General features: G+C 51.3%; 1 protein-coding gene across 4 annotated transcripts in view; it reads right to left on the reverse strand.

Moving 5' to 3' along the window:
• Window positions 1-25,405, reverse strand: part of SAMD4B (sterile alpha motif domain containing 4B) — a 1,107,967-nt gene that overhangs the window by 215,037 nt on the left and 867,525 nt on the right. For all 4 annotated transcript variants that reach the window (XM_086938873.1, XM_086938871.1, XM_086938870.1 and 1 more), the window contains exon 11: window positions 20,673-20,796. In XM_086938873.1, coding sequence (XP_086794999.1) covers window positions 20,673-20,796 — 124 coding nt within the window. The remainder of the gene's footprint in view (window positions 1-20,672; window positions 20,797-25,405) is intronic.

Genomic DNA, 25,405 nt, shown 5'->3' on the forward strand with positions numbered 1-25,405 from the left:
GTGTATTCTGGGTAGGTAGGGCTTTGCAAGAAGGTGACTGCGGAGTGGCACCCCGGTGCTCACTACGCATCTGCCGGCTAGAACCAGTTCCAGGGGCGCGCAGCCCCTGACCTGGGGAAAGTCCAGCAAAGGGAGAGGGGTGTAACTACCCCCCTTCCTGGTCCCACCCTTAGAGCAGGACCTAGTCATGTACCCGCCCCTTTCTTTAGGATAAAGGCCGGAGTGGGACCCTTCCAAATTAGATCATCTTTGAATCAAGAATACTTTCTACGAAAGGACTTCGAGACTCTTCTCAAGATTTCTCCCTTGTGGCTGAGGAGTAGTCACCCTGCGTCCGCAGGCACCATCTAAGAACTCTGCGGTTTGCTGCAAGTCCTTCCTCAAGGATCCGACGGCCCAGCTCGACGAGAACCGGCTTCCCTGGCACCTCTGACCTCTACCCACGTCGTCAGCTCAGCTGAGATCTGTGGGTTCGACGAGACCTCGAGGGACCGGCCATCATCAAAACCTGCACGCTTTCTTAATCAGCACGACCATCGAAGCAATTCTTTGGTGAGTGCTCTGGGGTCCGAGAAGCCCCGACCCTGAGTAGCTCCAGCACCGAAGTGCAGTCTCCCAGCATCTCCACGATCTGCGTGGGGCCCTTCTGCTCGGTGCTCAGCACGTTGTCTGGTCACTAGCCGCTGGCTTGTGCCCTTCTTTGACGACACCCGACAACCAACGCTGCTGGTCTGGTTGCTCCAGACCGGCCCTTGCTCCCTTTTTCGAGAGGAGCACCCCGGACCCTCCTGGTCCACTCAAGACGCCATTTTAGGCCCACCACGTGGCCCTGAAATCTGCCAAGGCTTGTTGCCCCAATCCTGGGCCCAGCGACGCCGACAGCATCAACCTTCGTGGGACAGCTCGCACCTCCATCCTGGTCACTGACAACGCCTCCTGGTCCGTGAGACTGCAGAGCCTAGCGTCGCCCACTCACCTAGTCGAGGTGACGGCCATCCGGTGCCTTCCTGGTACCCTCTGACTACTGGCTAGTAGTACGAACTTGGTCCCCTCTGCTTTCAGGTATCAACAATCACTGATCCAGGCTTGGATCTCTACGAACTATTCATCACTGGTCGCCGGCCAGCAACTCCTTTTCTTCCGGCTCCTGGCTCGTCAGCGAAGACCCCCGACGCCTGTAAGACTTGTGCAGCCGCAGCCCTCGTGGCTAGGTAACTTCGGCATTTCGGTGCCTGCATAGCCTCCTTACTCTAGGGTCCCGAGTCCCTCGCTTCTGACTTGCCTTATCGGGTCCGCCCGAGACCACTAAACTTCCCGTGCCCTCGGGCACTTGTTTTTAATTGTGCACTTGAAGTATTTTCTAAGAGCTTTGGTTCTGTGCTTAGTACCCTGTCCTCATAAAGAGTACAGGGCTGTTGTGATTCTAATAAATATACTGTTTATTTTCATAACACTTGTGTGGTGTCCTTTCACTTGGTGTTCAAGGGGTATGTGATGGTATTACAGCTGGCTTAACACGCCCTCTTAGAGTTTAGCCCGAAGACTGCTCGTATCCACGCTACTAGGATAGCTGGTCTAAGGTTGACTTACAACCAATCACCATAAGGGTCGTTGGAACGATACATAGTGGTCGCTAGAATAGCGAACGCTGCATATCGGGCCACCTTCTCACAGCCTCACCCACCTGCCTGTAGTGATGTTTAACCAGACTGGCAGGAATTGTTGTAGTCTTCCCCCGACCGGTGTTATATGGTCTGGGAGTAGTGCCAAGAAGTCACTGTTTGGTGTTAGTGGAGGATCTATTGGCATTGCCTCCACGATCTCGGCCCTTGGTATTCTTCCCTCTGTATCCACCCCTGTTTGTGTTTTTATTGTATGTGGATTGCGTATTAGTTTTGTAAGTGGAGGATTGCTGCGATATGTTACCTCACGCTCCTCCTCTATAATTGGAGCGACGAAAGGAGCTTCTGTGTTGTTGCGATTGAAGAGCTCCCATGGACTTTGCCATTTCGGTGTCCTTTTTCATTTTGTCCAGAATGGAGTCAACTGCTGGACCAAACAAGAAATCTGGATGTTCGAGGCATATGGGCTGCAGATGGTACATTTATGAATAGATCGCCATCTGGTGTTGGGCTCGGATGATTGCACTTGTTTTTCTCTTGGAGAAGTCTTTTGTCGTCACGAGACTGGCGACTCCTCCTTTGGGTGCTAGTGCGCATGGGCATCGGCTCCATCCTTAGATTGTTTTGCCATAGTTGGGTTAGATGGAGGAGTATGATAGAATACAGATAGAAATGCCCATGTAAGTGTATCTAAATAAGATAGTGTTGGAACAAACACAGGTTTCCACTCTGCAGTCCTCTATGCCAATAACAGATGCATACTGGTAAGTAGCATATTCCTAATAGGCTGGTTAAGAATTGTGGCCTGTACTTCGTTTTTAAATCCAGATATGCGAAGCCATGCGTGCCTTCTAAGCAGTACGCTTGTTTTGATAGATCTGGCAGCTGTATCTGCCGCGTCTAGAGCACATTTAATGGAGGCATTGGTGATAAGCTTTCCCTCTTGTATCAGTTCATCTGCCTGCTCCTTGTAAGGCTCAGGTAAGTATTGGAGAAGTCTCTCTAAAGTATCATAGTGCGCCCTGTCATATCTGGCCAGCAAGGCCTGTGTATTGGCTATTCTCCATGAGTTTGCTGCTTGAGCTGCTACTCATTTGCCTGATGCTTCTAAAATCTTGGACTCCTTGTCAGGAGGAGGAGCCTCTCTAGTTGTTTGTGAATTAGCACGCTTTCATGCGTTGGATACCACCAATGAGTCTAAAGGCAGTGGTCTCCTGAGGTATGTAGGGTCTACTGGTGCAGCCTTATACTTCTTCTCTATTCCAGGGTTGATGACATGTGCTCTAGCAGTGTCTTTGAATATGTCATTTGCGTACTTTAGGACGCCCTTTAACATGGGGAGAGTTTGGACACTTCTTTCTGATGTTGCTAGCATATTAAATAGAAAGTCCTCTTCTATCGCATCAGAATGCATGTCTACATTATGGTAGCTTGCTGCTCAGTCTATTAAGGAGTTAAAAGCCACTGTGTCTTCTGTGGGTGATGGCTTAGCTGGGTTTACAGTAGGGTCTGTAATGGGTAGAGCCCCCTCAGTGTCTGGCTCACCTCCACCCCTCCCATGGTGGTGTATTGGTGTCTACATATGGGTTTTGTGGATATCCAAAACCCACATCTGTATCCTGATCTTCATCTGGGTTGTATTCAGAGCGTGCAGGTGAGTATGGTGCATATGGAGTAGCAGGCCTAGCTGGAGAGATAGGTTGGAAAAGAATAGGAGAGGTAGCACAGTCTCTTCTTTGAGTGGAATTTTAGAAAAGTCTTCAGTAGGCACTGGTCTTTTCTTTCTTCTATAAACAGTCACTTTCCCAGTATGTGGGTCAATATATAGTTTTGACTACTCTTCTGTGGAGGGGTCTGGATGGATGATCTCCTCTTTCACAGTCTTTTGCCTTGGCACCGTAGTTTTTGGTTTGACTTTCTTCGGTTCGATGCCTTTAATCGGTTAGACCGCTTTTGGTGCCTGGATCTGTTTTAGAGGATTTCAGACAGGTTTTGTCGGTCCGACGTCTTTTACAGGTTTCACCACTGTTTTCGGACCGAGCGGTTTCGTCGGTTCGGTAACTTGTTTAGGTGGTAGAGGTGTCTTCGGAGCCTGTGGCTTTGGCTCGATGCCCCTGTTTGGATCGATGGGCTTCGGCTCGACCGATTTGGTATGGTCTACCTTAGGTTTCGGTTCGACGACTGCCTTGGGCGTAGCCCTTTTGCCTTCTTCGTCAGGCTTCTTTCCTTTTTCGACAGTCAAACCCAATTTGCTCGGGTCGACGGCCTTTGGCTTCGAGGTCGATTCGACGGCCTTTGGCTTCGAAGGTGCATATGGAACGGTGGCTTCGGGTCGGCGCCCTTTGGCTTGATCACCTTCGGTTCGACGACGTTTGGTCCGAAGACTGTCGTGTCGATGAGTTTCGGTTTCGATGGAACTGGCCTTGGATTACGTGTCTCAGAAGGCTCTTTTTGTATGTTCTTAGCCGGGCGGTATGGCGGGGCTGTAGAACCAGTATTTTGATCTTGGCTAAGGCCTGTTGGCGATGCCTCGACCTGAGTCTCTGATATCTGTGTAGTGTCTGTATGGGGCGGTGTACCGAATATGCTACTTACCAGTATGCATCTGTTCTTGGCATGTAGGGCTGCTGACATTCATATCTGTGCATAGATCGCCGCCTAGTGTTGGGTCCGGATGATTGCACATTGTTGTCCTGGAAGAGTCTTCAAAGTATCACAAGATAGGTGGCTCCTCCCCTGGACTACAGTGCGCATGGGCATCGACTCCATCCTCGGATTGTTTTTAGCCATTGTGGCCAAGATGGAGTGAAACTAAGTCAAGTCAAGTCAGAGAATTTATATAGCGCGCTACATACCCAGAGGGTCTCAAGGCGCTTGAAGAGGGGTGGGGAATTACTGGTCAAATATCCACGTTTTAAGTTGCTTTCTGAATGCTTGGTGGTTCTGAGTAAGGCGAAGGTGAGTGGGAAGTGAGTTCCAGGTTTTAGCTGCCAGGTAGGAAAAGGATCTACCTCCCATGGTGGTTTTGTTGATGCGAGGTACAGTGGCCAGGGCTTGGTTGGATGATCGTAGCTGGCGTGAGGGGGTGTAGAAGGACAGTCGTGTGTTGAGGCATTCTGGTCCGATTTCGTAGAGTGCTTTGTGTGCGTGGGTTAGGAGCCGGAAAGTGATCCTCTTATTGACAGGGAGCCAGTGGAGGTTTTTCAGGTGACCAGAGATGTGTTCTTTGCGCGGGATGTCTAATAGGAGCCTGGCTGAAGCGTTCTGGATTCGTTGGAGTTTTTTCTGGAGTTTTGCGGTAGTACCGGCGTAGAGGGTGTTTCCGTAGTCCAGTCGGCTCGTGACCAGAGCGTGGGTGACCGTTTTCCTAGTTTCGGTGGGGATCCAACGAAATTTTTTTTGAGCATGCGAAGAATGTTGAAGCAGGATGAAGAGACGGCGTTGACTTGTCTATTCATTGAAAGTGAGGAATCCAGGATGACGCCCAGGTTCCGTGCGTGGTCCGTCGGGATGGGAATAATGACCATGCTAGAAGTATATGTGAATCCTGCAGCTGCTACAGGCGCCGCGGAGGAGGGCGGGCGATATGAATGTCACCAGCCCTACATGCCAAGAACAGATGCATACTGGTAAGTAGCATATTCGGTTCGAGGCATGTGGGCTGCTGAATTCATATCGGTGCATAGAATACATAGCAGTCCCTCCATTAACGGTGGCCGCCCGTGCCAGCTGCAGCAGTTTGGAAAAGTGTTTTTAGAACAGCCTGCCCTACAGCTGCCTGCTGTTTGGAGTGCACATCAACACAATAATGCTTTGTAAATGTGTGTGTGGTAGACCATGTGGCTGCTCTACATATGTCTTCCAAAGGAATATTTCCAAGGAAAGCCATGGAGGCCCACAACTTTTTGGTGGAGTGGGCCCTTGGTGAAATGGTGAGAGTACGCTTGGCTTTCAGATAGCAGATCTGAATACATTTAACGATCCACCTAGCTATACCAGCTTTGGAAATGGGGTTACCTTTGTGTTGTGGCGCAAAAGCAACAAAGTTGTTTAGTTTTCCTAAAGTCCTTGGTCCTATCGATGTAATACATCAGGGCCCTTTTGACTTCAAGGGTGTGGAGCATTCTCTCTGCCAATGACTCAGGATTTTGGAAGAAAACAGGCAACTCAATAGTCTGGTTAATATGGACTATCTTAGGAAGGAATTTAGGGTTACCCTGTTGGAATGAATTTGAATAAATGGCTCTTGGATAGTTAGTGTTTGGAGCTCACTAACTCGTCGCAGCGATGTAATCGCTATAAGGAAAGCCACTTTCTATGTCAAGAATTGAATCTCGCAGGAATGCAGTGGTTCAAAGTGAGGACCCATCAGCCGGGTGAGAACTACATTGAGGTTCCACTCCGGAGCTGGTGGAGTCCGCGGAGGAATGACTCGTTTGAGTCCTTCTAGAAAGGCTTTAATGGCAGGCACCCTGAAAAGTGAGAGGTGCTGCCTGTTCTGGAGATTAGCGGCCATTGCGGATAGATGTATGCGAATGGAAGCATAGGCCAGATTACATTTGTACAAATGGAAAAGATAACAAATGATGTTCTGAATAGATGCATCTAGCGGGTTAATGTTGTGGCCTGCACAATAAATGACAAACTGCTTCCACTTTGCCGCATAGCATGCTCTTGTGGTGGGCTTCCTCGCCTCCCGGATGATGTCCATACAGTCAGGAGGCAAGTTTAGATAGCCAAACTCTAAGACCTCAGGAGCCAGATCGCCAGGTTGAGCTGTTGCGGATCTGGATGCTGAATGTCGCCATGGCTCTGCGTCAGAAGGCTGGGTGTGAGGCGTAGCCTTTGATGCGGTACCACGGACAGTTCTAGAAACGTGGTGTACCACGGTTGGCGAGCCCAAGTTGGAGCAACCAGGATGAGAGTCATCGAGTGCTGCCTGAGCTTGCGTGCCACCAGCGGTATCAGAGGTGCTGGGTGAAAAGCGTACGCAAATTTGCCTGACCAGTTCATCCATATCGCATTGCCCTGCGACTGTGAGTGTGGGAACCTGGCGGCGAAGCTTTGGCATTTTGCGTTCTCCCTTGTGGCGAACAGGTCTATCTCTGGATGACCCCACCTTTGGAAGTACGGTCGGAGTACTGATGGATGTATCTCCCACTCGTGCAATTGGTGGCTGTACCTGCTGAGCAGGTCCGCCATCTGATTGTCCTTGCCTGGGAGGTGTTCTGCCATGAGGAAGATGTTCCTCTGAATGGCCCACTTCCACATGCTCTGAGCCAGATGAGACAGCTCTGGAGAGTGTGTTCCTCCCTGCTTTTGAATGTAGTACATGGCCGTCATGTTGTCCGTCCGGATCAACACGACCTTGTTGCACAGATGTACTTTGAAGGCTTTTAGTGCCATGAAGATTGCCATCAGTTCCAGAACATTGATGTGCATCTTCCTTTGCTGTGGTGTCCATAGTCCCTGCACAGTGTAATGGAGTAAATGAGCTCCCCATCCCTGGAGAGAAGCGTCCGTCGTCAGGATGATCGGTGGCACAGGCTCTTGAAACGGTCGTCCCTTGCATAGGTTTCGTGGATTCCACCAATGCAGAGAGTTGTATGCCCGACCGCTCACCAACACTAGGTCTTTCAACTGCCCGTGAGCCTGAGTCCACGGACGTGCTAAGCACTCCTGAAGCGGACGCATATGTAGTCTCGCGTGCGGGACTATGGAGATGCAGGAGGCCATCATGCCTATCAACTGCATGAACACTTTTGCTGGAAGCAAGTGTTGAGGTCTGAACTTCTGTATCAGCGATTGAATGCTGCTGACCCTCACTGAATTAGGCTGTGCTGTGGCTGCCAGAGTGTTTATGGTCGCACCCAGATACTGCCGTATGTGGGCGGGTTGGAGGTGGGATTTTGGGTAATTCAGTGAGAATCCCAGATCGTGAAGGAGGTGAATGGTGTGGGACATGTGGGCGGCACACTGCTGGGCTGACTTCGCCTGGATGAGCAGTCGTCCAGATAAGGGTAGACATGGATGTTCTGTCTCCTTAGGTGCGCCGCCACTGTCGCCAGGCACTTCGTAAATACCCTGGGTGCCGTGGTGACTCCGAAAGGCAAAACCTTGAACTGGTAGTGCTGGTTTTGGATGGTGAATCGGAGGTACTTCCTGTGTGAAGGGTGCAGTGGAATGTGAAAGTACGCATCCTTTAGGTCTAAGGTTGCGAGAAAATCCCCCCGACTGAGCAACGGGAGCACTTGCTGCAGGGTCAGCATATGGAAGTGCTCCGACAGGATGTAGTGGTTGAGTGGCCTGAGGTCCAGGATGGGCCTGAGGGACCCGTCCTTTTTTGGTACTAAGTAGTACAGGGCGTAGACCCCTGTGCCTCTTTCCTGCACAGGCACGAGCTCTATTGCTCCTTTTTGCAGCATGACGATGACCTCTTGCTGCAATAAGTGCAAATGCTCGGCAGACATAGGGGGTATGTTGGGTGGAGTGGATGTTAACTCCAGAAAATAACCGTATTGTATACGTTTTCAGACCCACCCGTCTGTGGTGATGGTTCTCCAGACTGGCAGGAACTGCTGGAGTCTCCCCCCGACTGGTGTTGTGTGGTCGGGGGGCAGTGACACGGCGTCATTGTTTGTTGGTGGCAGAGGATCTGCAGTTGTTGTTTCCACGACCTCTGCCCTTGGCGCTGTTACCACGACATCCACCTCGACTCTTGTTGGTGTATGTGGACTGAGTGTTGCCTTTGTAGTACTGCGTGGATTGGGAGTGCTTGAGCGACAAAAAGACCCACCCCGAAACTGCTGGGACTGTAAGGCACCCATGGATTTAGCAGTTTCCGTGTCCTTTTTAATTTTTTCTAAGGTGGTGTCAACCTCCGGGCCAAACAGGTGATCTGGATTCACTGTTTGATTAAGGATGGGGGTTTGTATTTCCGGCGTAAATCCAGAGATTCTCAGCCAGGCATGTCGTCTTAGCATAACACTAGTGTTGACAGCCCTGGCTGCGGTGTCAGCTGCGTCCAGAGCGCACTTAATGGAAGCAATAGAGATCAGCTTTCCTTCCTGAATAAGCATCTCAGCTGCCTCCTTGTATTCATCAGGCAGGTGCTGCAACAGGGTCTCCAGCGTGTCAGAGTGTGCCCTGTCATACCTTGCCAGAAGCGCTTGTGTATTTGAAATGCGCCAGATGTTGGCGCCTGTGCTGCTACAATCTTCCCCGATGCCTCAAAGACCTTGGATTTTTTGTCTGGGGGAGGAGCATCACTCGTGGTCTGAGAATTAGCCCGACAAGGCTAGGGAGTCCAGAGGCAAGGGAGTCCAGAGGCAACTGTCCTTTGATGTAGGTAGGATCAGTAGGCGCTGACTTATATTTCTTTTCAATCCTAGGGTTTATCACCCTCGCCCTGGTAGGCTCTTTAAAGATCTCGCCAGCATGTTTCAAAACACCTTTCAGCATAGGCAGAGTCTTGACAGTTCTCTCGGAGACTGAGAAGGTATCAAAAAGGAAGTCTAAATCAACAGGGTCAGCATGGAGCTGGACGTTGTCATTGTTAAACGCCTGTTCAATGAGGGCATTGAAAGCTGCAGAGTCTTCTGTAGGAGACGTTTTCGCAGAAAATAGTTGAGGGTCTTGTCCTGATTGAGGATCACCTGGGTCAGCACCAGCGGCCCAGGGTTCGTTGGTATCCTCAGGGTCTGTATAGACAGGATAGCTGTACTCATCCTCATCATCACCCTCCCCAGGGTCCACATCAGAGTAAGTGGGCGAAACATTATGAGTCTGTGGAGAGAGTAGTTCCACCAAGTCAGGAGTGAAAGCAGAGTCCTTTTTCTTCTTGAGAGGTATCTTGTAGGACTCCATTGGACGTTCTGGGGCAATTTTCCGCTTGTGGAGGGAAAGCCTGCCCGTTTCGGCATCAATGAAGTGTTCTTGATGCTCGTCCACTGAAGGTCGTCGGGGCTGCGGGCCGGGGACCACCGTTGACGACTTCGGCGACGAGGAAACCTTCTCGGGGACGCTGGCGACCGCCTTAGGAGTGAAAGACTTCGGCGCCACCTTTGGCGGCAATGTAAAGTGAATGGGCGTCGACGCCTTGTGAGGTTTCTCGACCGGCTTCGGAGGCGAGGATCCTTTGGTCCGACCGATGATGCCTTCTCCCTGATGCGCTGTAGGGAGTCCGTCACCTACTTGGTGAAAGCGGCGGATGGGCGCGCCAGTTCGACGGAATCCTTCGAGGCCTCACCAGGAGTAGTCTCTCGGGGTGTGCCGCTTTTGGCCCTGTCCTGTTGACGCGGAGTCATGAGAACCTTCGGGTCATTTAGTCCTTTCTTCGGGTCACCAAGAGCTTTCTTCGGGTCGCCGAGTCCTTTGCCGGTGTCGACCGTCTTCGGCGCCGACGCGCTCGGCTCGACCATCTTGACTTTAGTCTTCGGCGCGGCAGACTTCGTCTCGACGCCCTTGACTTGAGCCTTCGGCTCGACAGCACCCTTCTGCTTCTTCGGCGCCGAGGGCTCCGAGGCCTTGGATCCGACCAAAGCGATGCGCACTTTCGGTTTCGAGGACGGCACCTGCGCAGTTTCTTGTGTCGAGACCGTAGGTTTCACTTTCGGTTTCGATTTGCCAGGGTGCGGCTCAGCAGCAATGTCCGTGGCCGAGCCTGAAGGCGGGGCCGTAGAACCCATTGTAAGATCTTGGGTAAGACCTAATGGCGATCCCTCGACCTGAGCCTTATGAATTGGCACAGCCCCAGAGTCAGTTTGAGGAAGCTCTTCGTCCGAGCTATCCTCCATGGTCCCGAGGGCCCCGTCGTCGTCTCCTACGTCAACGACGACTTCTTCGGCCTCGAACATCTCAGCATCCGAGTCGTAGTCGTAGTCGACGTCCGACGCGGGGTTCGACTCACTAATGTCCTGGATAGATTCTTCCTCGACATCCCCTGCATCGAAGATGTCCACAGGCGCCGGTGCAGCATGCTGGGCCTCCTGGTCGAAGCTTAAGCGTCTTCTTGGACCTGAAGCGGGAACAAGCCATACACATGGCTTCATCATGGTCCGGCGACAGACACTTGTTGCACACCGGGTGGACGTCGATGTGGGGATACTTCGAGTTGCAGACGGGACATCTTTTAAATTGACTACGGTCCATGATGAACGTCGATAGGGTCTGAAGCGTCGACTGGGCCTTCCGCGTTGAAAGCACGCGGGTGTAGGGAATCCGGCTCGGGACCGAGCTGGAAGAACAAAGACCGAACGCAAGACTATACCGACGTATTAGACTAAAGACCTTTTGGTCTTAAGAAAGTTTTTTATCAATTCCGACAAGAGGGAATTCAAAGACATCCGAACCCAATGGCGGAAAAAAACAATCTGAGGATGGAGTCGATGCCCATGCGCACTGTAGTCCAGGGGAGGAGCCACCTATCTCCTGATACTTCGAAGACTCTTCCAGGACAACAATGTGCCATCATCCAGACCCAACACTAGGTGGCGATCTATGCACAGATATGAATTCAGCAGCCCACATGCCTCGAACTCACGGTTCGCCCCGCGCTGTCATAGGAGTCGTCTTCGACAGCTACGATATCTTGATCGTATTCTTCGACATCGACAATTTGTTTTTCGTCGTCGATATAAATATTCAGAGTTGTGCTCGGAGTATTGATCTTCCTCTCGATCCGAATCTTCAGCGTCAACTAGTTCTTCCTCGTCGTCAAAGATATACTCGGGCTCTGGTGCCGACCTCTGCATCTCTTGCCTTGCCGCCCGTCGATTCTGGATCGTCTTTTTGGACCGGAACTGGGCACAAGCTAGGCAATTATCTTCATTATGATCTGGAGTTAAACATTTGTTGCACAAGGGATGCTTATCTGTGTGCGGGAACTTCGAGTTTCACTGCGGGCAGTATTTGAATGGACTTCGTTCCATCGACCGTCTGTCCACGTTGCGTCGAGAAGGCCTAACGGCCCGATTCGACGACCGGAGTGCAAGCAAATGGTGAAGAAGGTTATCTGTACCGATCGAGAACAATAACGACGAAGCCGAAGGCCTTTTAGCCTTTAGAAAAGTTTGTCTTTATTCCGAACTTTGAGTGCTGGAAAGTACATCCGAACCCAATGGCGGAAAAAAACAATCTGAGGACGGAGAGGATGCCCATGCGCACTGTAGTCCGATGGAGGAGCCACCTATCTCGTGATACTTCGAAGACTCTGCCAGGACAACAATGTGCAATCATCCGGACCCAACACTAGGCGGCGATCTATGCACAGATATGAATTCAGCAGCCCACATGCCTCGAACATAGGCTTTACCAGATAAGGCATTACTCAGAAGCAAGTAACTTGTTCATCTGATAAAGACTTCTAGCCGCATATTCCTTACCTTCGAATAGATACGCAAGCAATCCCATCCCAGCAGTGGGTCTGCGGACCAAGAAGTCCTGCAGGACCGAATGGGCAAAATGCCCATCCCTACAGACCTGACTGTACAGGCAGTAATGTTGGGTGAACGAGAGCAGGGAAGCTCAAGTTGCTAATGCAGTGGTTACAGCTTTAGTTCTGGTGGAATTAGCTTTCAAGCCTTCAGGAGGTTGCTTCTTGGCCAATGCGTGGCAGATTTTAATGCAAAGCATAACCCATCTGGAGATGGTCCACTTCTACACAGCCAGGCTTTTCTTCTCAGCATCATACCCCACGAAGAGTTGGTCGTCCACTAGGAACTCTTGTGTGCAGTTAAGGTAGAATGCCACTCTTTTTGCATCCAGGCGGTAGAATCGTTTCTCTTCTTTAAAGGGATGTAGAGGAGCGTAAAAAGTAGACAGTGTGATGGAGTGGCCTACACAAAATAGAGTAACCACTTTTGGGAGACAGGTGACTTGTGCGAAGCACAAGTTGGTCGAGGGGTACGGTGGCTTGGATGACAAGGCCTGCTGCACCCTCATTTTTTGGGCCGCTGTAACAGCCAGAAGGAATGCTGTTTCAATTATAAGAAGCCTGAAGGGGCAATTATGGAAAGGCTCGAAAAGAGCACACATCAAGAGAATAAGACCAAATTAAGGGCCCACTGAGGGATACATGGAGAAGAAGGGAAAATATGAACAAGACCTTTAAGAAACCTATGTACAATAGGGGATTTCAAAATGAAAGGTGTGTCAGGCAGAGCAGAAACATAGCCCTTAAGAGTGCATAGAGCAGAGCCCTGCCGGGCAAGGGAAAGAATGATAAGTAGAACTTCAGAAAGGGGGGCAGAAAGGGGATCAAGGTCTTTTTCTTCACACAATGTCACAAATGTTTTCCAATGGCAAGATACACCGCCTTGGTGGAGGGATGCCTCGCTGCCAAGTGGAAACTGCAGACTTCAGGAGGAACGTTGAAAGCTGTCTTCTGTTGCTCAATCTCTACGCAAGACGGAGGAGAGTGGACAGGTTTGGGTAGAGGACCCACCTCTGCTGCTGTGACAGAAGATTCTCCCAAATGGGCAGCCTGATCAGAGGACAAGGGCCAGGCTCAGTTGCTCGGGATACCAGAATCTGCGTGCCCAGTCTGGAGCCAGAAAGATGACTTGGCCCAATCGCTCTTGATCTTCTTGAGAACTCTGGGCAGGAGTGGTATGGGCAGAGAAGTATATAGGAGGCCTGTGATCCACTCCAAACTAAAAGCGTTTCTGAGCGAGAGCTGTCTTGGAAACTCAAGTGCACAAAATTGCTGACATTGTGCGCTCTCAGTGGAGGCAAACCGATCTAACAAACGCTCTCCCCACTGAGACCTTGCACTTGTGATAAGATAGGCATAGACAGCCGAGTTTGTCCACTCTGGTGTACAGGGAGCCTTCCAGCTGTTGAACGGCCAGGAAAATGTCCCAGAATTTCTAGCCATGTCGAGAGACGCAGGGCTTCCTGAAAAAGGGTCCACAACCGCACCCTGATCAGTTTGTTGCAGTACCAAATGGCTGTGGTGTTGTCTGTAAACACCTGCACTAGCCTTTCCTTGTTGGAGGGTAGAAAGGCTTTTAACGCCAGACAGACTGCACAGAGCTCCAGCAGGTTCATGGGGAGTCTGGATTTCACCGGAGACCAGAGTCCTCTGATCTCCACTGCTCCCAGATGGCCGTCCCATCCCAGGACTGCTGTATCTGACACTACTGTGAAGGGAAGGTAGAGGGGTGTGCCTCTGATCCAATCGCAGTTAGTTAGCCACCAATGAAGATCATTCACAGTTCCCTCCGAGATCTGGACAATGTCGGAGAGGTTCCCCTGATGCTGTGCCCATTAGAACTTCAGGTTATGTTATAGGTATTTATTGTGCGCACAGCTGCTCCAGCAAAGGAGCGTCCTGGCGCCCGAACAAGGTAGACCATAGCACAACTTAAACCAAATCAGATAGGGACAGCTAAAAGGAAAGACTAAAACAGAAAAGTTTTAATGGCTTTCCGAAAGTGCATGAGATCCTCCAACCAACGAATTTCCACCGGGAGAGAGTTCCAGATAGCTGCGGCTTTTACACAAAAAGATCGGCCACCGGCACGACAAAGCCTGAACCGAGGGACCACGGCAAGGGCCTGGCCCAAGGAACGAAGAGAGCGTGTCGGGACATAGAAGGACAGAAGATTGGACAGAATCTGAGGAGCTATGCCTTTCAGAATTTTAAAAGTCAAACAAAGGACCTTAAAGTGAATTCTCATCCTCACTGGTAACCAATGCAGGGAGCGAAGAACGTTGGAAACAGGACAGAATCTGGGCAGGCCGACTATCGCTCTAGCTGCGGCATTTTGCACCCGCTGCAGGTGGGTAATTTCTGCCTGACTAGCCCCCACCAGGAGGGAGCTGGCGTAATCCAGGCGGGAAATAACCGTAGCCTGAATCACCAGCTGCCTAGTCGGGGCATCAAAATATTTAAGAACAGGTCTTAAACCCCGAAGAACGCCAAAACAGCAGGCTGCAGTTTTCTTAGTATGGCCAACAAAAGTGAGGTCAGCGTCCAGCCAAACTCCCAAGTTTCTTAGTTCCGAGACCGGAGTCGGAGCTGGTCCCTGCTCTGAGGGCCACCACCTGTCACCCCAAAGCTCCACTCTCTTACCGACAATCATAATCTCTGTCTTTGTAGAATTAAGCTGGAGACAGTTCGCCGTCAACCAGTTGGCCACCGCCTTTAGTCCATTCTGAAACCTAGGGGCATCTTGTTCCGCATCCCCACTGAGAGTAACCGTCAGCTGAGTGTCATCGGCATAAGAGACCAGAGTCAGGCCCCACTGCCTTGAGACCTCAGCCAGCGGTCTCACGTACAGGTTAAATAACGTGGGGCTCAGCGAGGATCCCTGCGGAACCCCCATGGCCAGAGGCTGGAATTTGGACTGAAAGGGTGGGATGGCCACACAGAAAGAACGATTGTCGAGAAAGGAGCAAAACCACTGTAAAGCCTGTCCCCCAACACCAAACTCCTCCAACCGGTGCAGCAGAATGCTGTGAGAAACAGTGTCACAGGCGGCGCTGAGGTCTAATGATACCAGCGCCGCCGACTGACCAGCATCCAAAACCGCACGTAGGTGCTCTACCATAGCAAGAAGGGCCGTCTCCGTGCTGTGCCCAGCACGGAAGCCATTCTGCGTGGAGTCTAGGACATTGGTCCGAGCAAGATGTTCTGACAAGGCCAGGTTAACATGAGCCTCCGCAATCTTCGCCGGCCCGGGTAGTAATGAAATAGGGCGATAACTTTCGGGTTTCGAAGGGTCCAACGAAGGCTTCTTAATGATTGGAGAAACCACCGCCTGCTTCCATTTAGTTGGAACCACACCTGAGGCCAGTGAAAGATTAATTAGGGAACACACTGTAGAGCGCTCCAGAAAGGACTGGTCTCTAAAAAGAGCGGGTCTTACTGGATCCGACGGAGAGCCAGATTTAATTTGCGAAGCAAATTTATTGAACCCGTCTACATATACCCTTCAAGGCACGTAGCGCACTGTCATACCAGGGACTCGACTCTCTAGAGCTTAATTTGCTCGAGACGATGGGAATCAGAGAGTCCAATGCCTTGGAGATCCATGTACAGAACTGATCATAGCCCGTTTCCACATTGTCCAGAGGGCCTAGCGGCTCTTCCTCTAGGAGACGGTGCAGGTCGTCCAGGCTGAGTTTGTTCCAGTGCCGCCTAGGAACCCTTCTGACCGATGGAGTGGGAGGGGTCTCAGGCAAAGGGTACCGAATGGCCACAAGAAAATGATCTGTCCACCCTAAAGGGGAGATGGACAGAACCCTAGCCTCGGCCAAGTTGGTAAAGAAGGGGTCCAAAATGTGGCCCCCTGCGTGGGTGGGCTGGGATACCTGTTGGGAAAGCTGAAGAGCCTCTAGATCAGCTAGAATACTGCTCACCGCCGGGATGGTCTGAATATCGAAATGCAGGTTCAGGTCACCCAAGATGGAAAAGTTAGCACAGCCCATGACTAGCGTACTAACAGCATCTGGAAATGCGTCTCTGAACACTACATCGCTACCAGGAGGTCGGTAGACAACCATCCCAGAGAGCGTAAACTGTGGGCTGATAAAGATCTTAAGAGGTGCTTTCGCAGCCAGCGATGTTGAGGCCATTCCAATTACAGGTAAAACAGGACCTGACTATAAGGGCAATGCCACCACCTCTAGTAGGTCGATTCAAAGTGTACATAGAGTACTCAGGGGGACAGGCTAAGTTGATAATGGCCACGTCCGCCTCCTGAAGCCAGGTTTCTGTGATAGCGAAAACGTCAGGGGACTCATCCTCAATAAGGTCATAAATGGCTTGGTGATGTTTTACCACAGATCTAGCATTCAGATTCAGCACCCGCAGAGTGGGCACAGAGCCATTGCTCCGGGGGACGGATGGAGTGCCCCTCTGGTGAATAGACACCGGGGGGTCAAGCATCCGCCTATTGCAGGTACACTGATAAGGGCCGCAAAGAATATGGATGGGTGGTAGCACACATCTTGGAACGGCCTGCCCAATAGACCATAAACTCTCTCTAGAGTAGGTGAGCATCGCGACACAGGTTGAAAAAACTTACCTCACACGGTTCACTTACCCGCAGCGCCCCGCACGGCCTTAGCGCGGACGGGCGCAGACGGGCAGGACTCTGGCACGACTCCGGCTAAGTGAAGGCGCCCCCGCTGCGTGATCCCGCTGCGCTTGGGGAGGAGCTTTAAGTAGATGACCCTAGCTGGCTCCTGCGCAGTAGAGCGCACGAAAATGCTGGCGCCTGAACCGCCCCCACACCACTCCAAGATGGCGCCGGAAATGGACTCCCACCCCAGGAACCGGACCCGCTCAAGTAGCGGTGCGGGGCACTATTAAAATGCAAGTAAGAGGGAAATAAAAACGGGGGATACCAACCAAGAGCAAAACAAAAGAATAATCAGGAAGTCTTTTTAAAAAGCAATATCAGCGCTAGAAGCGCGAAGCGCCACTGCAGCAATGCGCTACCTTGTCAAGGCCGAGCCTCGAAGGGACTCGCCTTAAGTAGATGACCCTAGCTGGCTCCTGCGCAGTAGAGCGCACGCAAATGCTGGTGCCTGAACCGCCCCCCACACCACTCCAAGATGGCGCCGGAAATGGACTCCCACACCAGGAACCGGACCCGCTCAAGTAGCGGTGCGGGGCACTATTAAAATGCAAGTAAGAGGGAAATAAAAATGGGGGATACCAACCAAGAGCAAAACAAAAGAATAATCAGGAGGTCTTTTTAAAAAGCAATATCAGCGCTAGAAGCGCGAAGCGCCACTGCAGCAATGCGCTACCTTGTCCCACTGCAGAGCTCGCATATGCCATCAGACATCAATTACCAGCAGGATGTGAGTCCCAACAGTCTCACAAAAATACAGGTTAGAGGCTGAAACATCAGTATCATAGCCTGATTAACCGGGACTCACTGCTTGGGAGGATAAGCCCAAAACTGCACTGTGTCCAGAACAGCTCAGAAGAAAGGGAGCATCTGAGAGGGAGTCAGTCAGGTGTGACTTCGGCATGTTGATAGCGTACCCCAGCGAATGATGAGATTAGCTATAGTCTGGAAGTAGGAGAAGACAGCCTGGTGCAAGCCAGCTTTCAACAGCCAGTCATCAGGGGAGGGGAAGACTGGCACCCCTGATCTCCGCAGGTGCGCTGCAACCACTGCCATCACCGTGGTGAACACCTGAGGGGAGCTGGTAAGGCCCAAAGGGAGAACAGTGAACTGAAAATGTTCTTTGTCTACTGTAAACCGTAGGTAACGCCAGTGGGCAGGCAGGATGGGAAAAGTTAAATAAGAGTCCTGCAAGTCCAATGCTGTTATCCAGTATCCTGGGTCCAGAGAAAACAGGACCCTGAACTAACATGAGCATTTTCAACTTCTTCTTGCGGAAGTAGTTCAGGGGCCGCAGGTCTAGAATAGGACAAAGCCCTCCATCCTTTTTGAGAAACAGAAATTAGTGGGAACAGCAACCAGAATCCACTTCTGGCATTGGCAACCTCTTTATGGCTCCCTTGGCCAAGAAAGTTGTGACTTCCTTGTGGAAAAGGGACCAATGATCCACAGTCATCTGGTCATGAGATGGTGGCATGGAGGGATAAGCTGTCACGAAGGGGAGAGAGTAACCCCTTCGGACGATTTGCAAAACCCACCTGTCCCATTTGATGGACTGCCAGTAGGTCAGGAAATGGCGAATCCTGCTGCCAACTGGGTGCCTATGCTGGTAACAGGGCAGATTAGGAGGGTTTGGAAACTGAAGCTGTCTGGGGGTGGTGGACTAACCAGACCTCTGGTTGCCTGACCCACAAGGTCTACAAGTACGATGCTCTTGGCCACGCAAAGGCTGGGGAGCATGCGCGGCTGGGTGGGAATTGGCATGGCTGGAAGCCCCTTTTGTAGCTGTGAAAGGCGAACTGAGGGTGAAATAAAGTCGTAGAAAGGCCCAAGGACCTGCCCATAGCCAGACTGACCTTGAAGTGCTCCAGTGCCAGATCTGCTTGGTCTCCGAAGAGCCAGATACCATCAAAGGGCGTATCAATAAGAGGATTGAACATCCTCCGAAAATCCAGCTCGCCTCAACCAGGCATGGTGCCTGAAGGCCAATGTCGCCAAAACCATTCTGCCCAGTGAGTTGGTAGTGTCAAGTCCACATCGACTAGTGAACTTCGCTGCATCTATCCCAGCGGCAACAGCCTGAGAGAGTACGATGAAAGCCTCCTCCAGAAACGTTGGCATCACCTGCACAACCATGTCCCATATATCGTGGGAGTAACGGCCCAAAACGCATGCAGTGTTCATGGACCGCAATGCAACGTTGATGGGGGGGGAAAAAATTCTTAAAAGAGTCCAGCCTCTTGGATTCCCTATCCGAGGGAGCGGTAGGGAATGCACCAGGATTTACATGGGATGTCATGGCTTGGACCACAAAGTTCTCTGGGGAAGGGTGTTGAGTGAGTCAGTTTGGGTCCCCTGCGGAGGGTCGGGATATCGTCCTATTCACAGGAGGCCCTGTGTTGGGTTTGCACCAAGTCACCCAAAAGGATGTCAGTGAGGGCCTCCTTGAACAGGAGTAGCTGTTCTGAGGGGGAGACTCCAGCTTGCAGAACCTCCGTCAAGATGTTAGTCTTTAATGCCACTGAGGGCAACTGAAGATTATGGGCCTCAGTCGCCCTGCACACCACCATTGCGCAAGAGGTTCCCTCCTCAGTAGCCATGGAACGGGGAGAAAGCATACAAATATTTGGAGAGGTGTTTAGTCCAGCAGCTTCAACTATCTCCTCGCACCAGTCCATGTTAGGGTTTCTCTTCATATGGCTGGTATTCCTCAGTGTCCAGTGATACCTCCCATTCTTCCCAGAGTCCTAACTCAAAAAAATAGGGCTCAGACTCCTATCTAGGAGGAAAGGCTCCAGTTGATGCTGGAAACGGATTCAGGGATCAGAATGGGGATGATGTTGAGAGTCTGCATCAAGACTGGCGTCGGGAAAGGTCGAGTTTGTATGATTGGCGTCCGTCCGGATCCATGAACAGACCCCTGAGGGTTTGACTGGCACCAGAGCAGCTGAAAGGGAACGTGATGGGATCCCTGCTGACCCCTCGGGCAGTCGGATCACAACTTAGGGTCTTGGTTGCACTTGAGGCACCACAGGCATGCAAGATCATTACCGACATTGGTCGATGACAAGGGGCCACAAGGCTTTTAGCCAGACTTCTTGGAGGACATTTCTGCCACACCAGAAGGAATAAACCTCATAAGAAGTTGACAGAAGTCGAAAAAAATCCAGTAAAAAAGTGTCTGACGGGATAGCTCTTCTACAGATCAGTGCTGACTGGCGCCGAAAGAAAAGAACGGACGTCAGCGTCTGGGTGGTGCATGTATACATGATGAGATGATGTACACTAAGCCGATCAACACCACCTACCAGCGCACAGGGATACTGGTCATGAAAATATATCCAGATCCAGTCAGAGTAAGGTTAAGGAATCTGAGGCTAGAAACTCTAATAAGAAACTTCCGGCGTGGACGGCTCCATGCGGCGCAGAACGACGCCACCTATGTGCGCGCAGGGGTACTGCTCAAAAATCCTCCAGGTACAGTATGACACCCGGGGATTATTCTAAGGTAAGGAATCTGCATCTAGAAGTATCTATCAGATACAGCAGTAATATCAATATGCAACTAATTAACCTACACTGGCTCAACTAAAGGCAAAGAATTAACTTCAAACCAGGTATTGTTATTTACAAAACTACTTATCACCATAAACTCATCCCTTGAGGTGGAAAATGTACTAGCAGAAGAAAACTATGTCTCCATTTGCTACAACAGACAGACAACCAATAATTTTTTTACTGTGCCCAAACATTCTGGAAGTCACTCTCCAAGGTCAGACCCCAGCCTCCAACCCCTTTAAAATCCTACCTGTCAGAGTCTGTTTGTAATGAGCTCCCTAACACATGAGAAAGAAGGGTAGTAGGACTTCTACTTAAATGGGTGGCCATGAGAAGGACTACAGTGAAACCTGTATTCCCATGGTAAAGGAGAAGCAATAACGTGAAGAAACCAAATGACACTCACCTTGTGGGAACATGAGGATGGCCTGTGGTGATGTGTGGACGGGTAAAGAATGTGTTCGCTGCACTGAGCTGCGGCTCTGGCTAGGCATGCTGTTACTGCCTCCAGGGTTGGCAAACCAAAGGTTCTAAGCACAGAAAAGGAAAAAAGTGTTAATCTTCGGTCTTCAACCTTAAGTTGCAAAGATCTAACATGCAAATCACATAAGGGACCAGTCTGTGGCTTAATTACACAGTTTTACTGACAGGAACCACATTGGGGAGCATCCACCTTCTTAATGGCAACATCAAGATAATTATAATTCAGTTGGAGGTCTTGTATACATTCACATCTTTTTTGAATAATGAAAAAATACTTCAGTGTATGTATAAAGCTGGCTCTGTATATACTATGCCAAAGTGAGGTATAGTGTGTACAGACTCGAGTGGAACCCCAAAGGTAGTCAGAGGTAAAGTTAGATAGAACCTTACTCTCCATTTGTGGTAGTGTGGTCGAGCAGTAAGGCAGTATCAGAGGACAGTGTTAAGCATTTTGTTGTACACACTCAGTCAGCAAATGAACTAACACACTCAAAGACTGCACTTCAGACCAATTGTTTTTGTATAAAAATATTCTTTTCATTATTTCATTTTCTAGATCCAAGCAAGCCTGGCACAGGTAAGCAATAAATACTATATAGTAGAAATGCAATTGACATACAGCTTGAATGATAATTTTGTATGCACTTTGGTTTGATTTACAGTATGGACACAGAGAAATGCAATACTTAATAAATGCAGTACATACACTTGAATAGGCTTTAGTAAAATAGCATGTAAGTAACTTTTGAGATTACCATGCCTAAACAGAGTAGTATACCTAGATGCTACTCTGGGACATTTCCTGAAAACAGGTAAGTAAATTCGTTTTTGTTAGATTATGCAATTTTAAAGAATTTCTTTAGTTTCTCAAACTCCACACTTAGAAACTTTTCACGGAAAAACTGTCAATGTTATCCTATGGAGGAAAATAGTGTTATTGGTTTTGAGGTAAAGTATTTGGTAGTGGGAGTTGAGGTTTTGGTGGTAGACTCAGAATCACCCAGGGTCAAGAATGCACTCTTGTTACACCCACAGGGGCACTAGAAATGAAATGAAATGAAAAATTGCACTTATATAGCGCGTAATTACCCGGAGGCCTCGCAGCGCTTGTGACTGATTGCTTAACGCGAGCTCAGGGTAGTTCAGCAGGTTTTGGCAAACAAGTGCGTTTTCAGAGCTTTCCTAAAAGACATATGGTTGCTGTTTTCTCGAAGAGAGAGAGGGAGGGAATTCCAAAGTCTGGCCGCAGTATGGGAAAAGGAGCGGCCTCCCCAGCGGGCTTTATTGACTTTGATGGAAGTTGCCAGCTGAAGGGTGCACGAGCGAAGGGGGCGGGACGGAACATAAGGCGTAACCATAGGATGTAGAATTGCGGGACCTGTTCGGTGGAAGGATTTGTGTAAAATACACATAACCTTAAATTGCACTCTTGCCGCCACTGGGAGCCAGTGAAGTTCCTTTAGGGCGTTCTTCGCTGACTGCCAGCGGGGTAGGTTATAAAGTAAGCCAGCCACGCTGTTTTGTGTGACTTGGAGCTTCTGAGTGACGGAAATCGGGACTCCCATATAAAGAGCATTCCCATAATCCAGGCGGGAGAGTATCAGGGCCTGGACCATGACCCTCCTCGCCTGGAATGGGAGCAGAGGGAGCACCTTCCGCAACATCCTCATTAGCCCAAAACAGGTGGCGGCGGTCTTGGTAGCTTGGACCGAGAAGTCCAGTGCTTTGTCGAGCCAGATCCCGAGGCTCTTTATCTGGGACTTCGGGATGGGGGGCGGGCCCAAACATGGTGGCCAGATGGATGCAAGGGCAGAGGGGGGAGGATTGCCGAATAGGATGATGTCTGTCTTCTCCCCATTGAGTTTCAGACAGGAAGATTGCATCCATCTGGCGACAGGCTCTAGACAGGGGCCTAAGGTGGAGGACGATCCCTCAGAGTGGTCTAAAGAGACCACCAGTTGGGTATCGTCCGCGTAGGTGACAATACGCACACCAAAGGGATGGACTATCCTGTCTAGAGGTTCCATGTAGGCATTAAAAAGGGTAGGACTGAGGGCGTGGCCAAGATGGCGGCGGAGTAGGACGCCTTTCCGAGCCGCTCCGGCGCTGATCCGACAAAGCATCTTATAGTACGGTCCTGAGGGAGCGGTTTCGCTTCACAAGTGCTGCAGAAGTCCCCCTGGCATAGCGGAGAGGTTTGGTGCTGTCGGTGGGGCGGAGAGACTTCAAGATCGACCACGAGACCGACTGAGCTTTGTGGCCTGCGCGACCCCGGCCTTTCTTGGGTCTTGGCGGCCGATGTAGGAAGAGGGCGAAGCTCCTGAGATCCCGCCTGGAGGTTCCGGAGCTGGCGGAAGGTGGAGACCCGCACTGAGTCGGCGAGGCGGCAGATCTTGCTACAGGGGTGGCTTGGAGTCATCTAGCTTGTGGCGTGGAGCAGGCCCACGAGGCTTGGAGGAGGAGGTTTAACAGCACCCGGCGGTGTTCGCCGAGAGGAGGCCCGAGACATCTGAATGCCGGTGGCGGTGAGACTGGGCAGTGGCTGTGGCCCTGAGCGAGACTGGTGGTGGAGAGCGGTGCCAGGTCGGCGGGCTCCGGTGAGGCCGGATCTGCGTATGAGGAGGACGCGGCCTATGGGATAGCGGCGGCATTCCTGCATGGCCGCCATTGGACTTTTGGTCGTCCGCAAGCTTGAGCTTTACCCTGGTCGTCTGTGACGCCTAAGGAGCGAAGACCCGGGCTGCTGTGTGGGCCGTGAGCGTTTTTCAGAAGTACTACGGCCTATAGTTCGAGGCTTGGCCATTGGGATCACGGGCCTAAGTTCTAGACTGGGTCGAGCGGCAGGGCCCGCCATCTTGTTTGGCCGCGTGGCGCCTGGGTGGAGTGCTGCTTGCCGCCATGTCTAACGGGCAGCGCAAGGGGCGCCCGGGGAAGGATGGCACTTCGAAATCTTTCCAGCAGCCGGCATCCCCTGGAGCTAGTGGATCTTCGAAGCAATCGGACGATGAGGCACCGGTGACGAAGGCTTTTATGACCGAACTCTTTGCCTCCATTAAGGAAGACATCTCCGAGCTCCGCGCGCAATTGGCCTCCGATCTACGGGAGGTGCGGAGGGATGTGGACGGTATAGGCGAGAGGGTGGAGACTCTGGAGGACCATGATTTAAATATGGCCAACGATGTGCACTTGCTGCAGCAGGATATCATCCGCCTCACCGAGCAGAACCTGGACTTACAGGCGCACGCGGAGGACTTAGAAAACCGTTCCCGCAGGAACAACATTCGTATCCGAGCTGTGCCCTGGGATGGTGAGGCAGGAGACCTGCGTGGATATGTCCAAGACCTGTTCCTCCAGATACTGGATGAGGAGGATACGCTGGAAATTCGAATGGACAGGGTGCATAGAGTGGGGTTGCCCAGGCGCGGGGGGGGGGCCCCCTCCTGATATTCTTGTATGTGTCCACGACTTTCAGGTGAAAGAGCGTATCCTCCGCAAAGCCCGGGCAATCACGTCATTGCAGTTCAGGGATCACCGCCCTCAGCTGTATCAAGATTTAGCGGCCTCCACACTGCGGAAACGAAGGGAGTTCCGCCCAGTGACTGCCTTTCTGAGAGAACGTGGCATCGCTTATTCCTGGGGGCATCCATTTCCTATCATCTTTCGGTGGCAGAATCGGCTCGCACAGATCCGCTCGCTCCAGGTGGCAAAGGACCTCCTGGGCCTGGAGGATGTACCGCCTTCGCAGGAAGCAACTACTTCTCTGTCTCGGAGGCGCCACCGCTCGTCTTCCTGGCACAGGGTGGGCGCTTCCCCTGATCGGCGGCGACCGGACCTCACTACCAGCCTGCAGGAGCGGGGCAACGCGGTGGCATCGGTGGCTTCGGCTACATTGGCTGATACGCAGCAAAGCTCCGGAGCAGCGTGACCTCTTTCTTGCTGATGGATCGGCGCCGGAGGGGTTCTGGCCTCCTGGTCTGGGGGTATGAAAGTACTCTTGGAGGAGACACCCTCGACCGTGGCCATGGGGGATACTGTATTAGTCCCCCCGGCCTACTTCCTGAAAGGAAGGCCCCTTACGGACTCCGGTCTTCTGGACACGATGAGTACTGTCTTCGCTTTCACAATTTTGCTTTTGTTTTTGCTATTGGTTGTTTTTCGACTGGGGGGGGGGGGGGGGGGGGGGGGGGGGGTTGGAGTTGGTGAGTTTGGGGTGTTGGGGGGGTCCCATGACGGTGGGAAAGGGGGACTGCTGGATGGATGGCTGCTGGTGTGCGTGCGAGCTGGCATCGTGGATGACATTGCTGTGATTGGCTGGCGAGTTTTGGATTATGGAGGGGGGAGAGTGGCGGACCCCCTGGGCGTCCCTTGGATCGGAGGTTGTCTATGTATGGGGAGGGGGACAATTGGAGTGACAGGAGATATTCTTGGGGTCCATTTTTGTAATGCTGGTTAGCATAGGGTCATGGAACGTAAAGGGCATGAATTCGCCACAGAAGAGGCAGAAGGTGTGGAAATATGTGGTGGATCATCACCTTGACATTGTGGGGTTGCAAGAAACCCACTTAGCACGGAAAGATGAGATGCGGCTCCGCCATAAGGCTTATCCCATTATTTATAGGTCTTCCGCCGCTACGAAACACAGGGGGGTGGCACTCC

The sequence above is a fragment of the Lissotriton vulgaris genome, chromosome 9 (genome assembly GCF_964263255.1).
Source record: "Lissotriton vulgaris chromosome 9, aLisVul1.2, whole genome shotgun sequence".
Lineage (NCBI taxonomy): Eukaryota > Metazoa > Chordata > Amphibia > Caudata > Salamandridae > Lissotriton > Lissotriton vulgaris.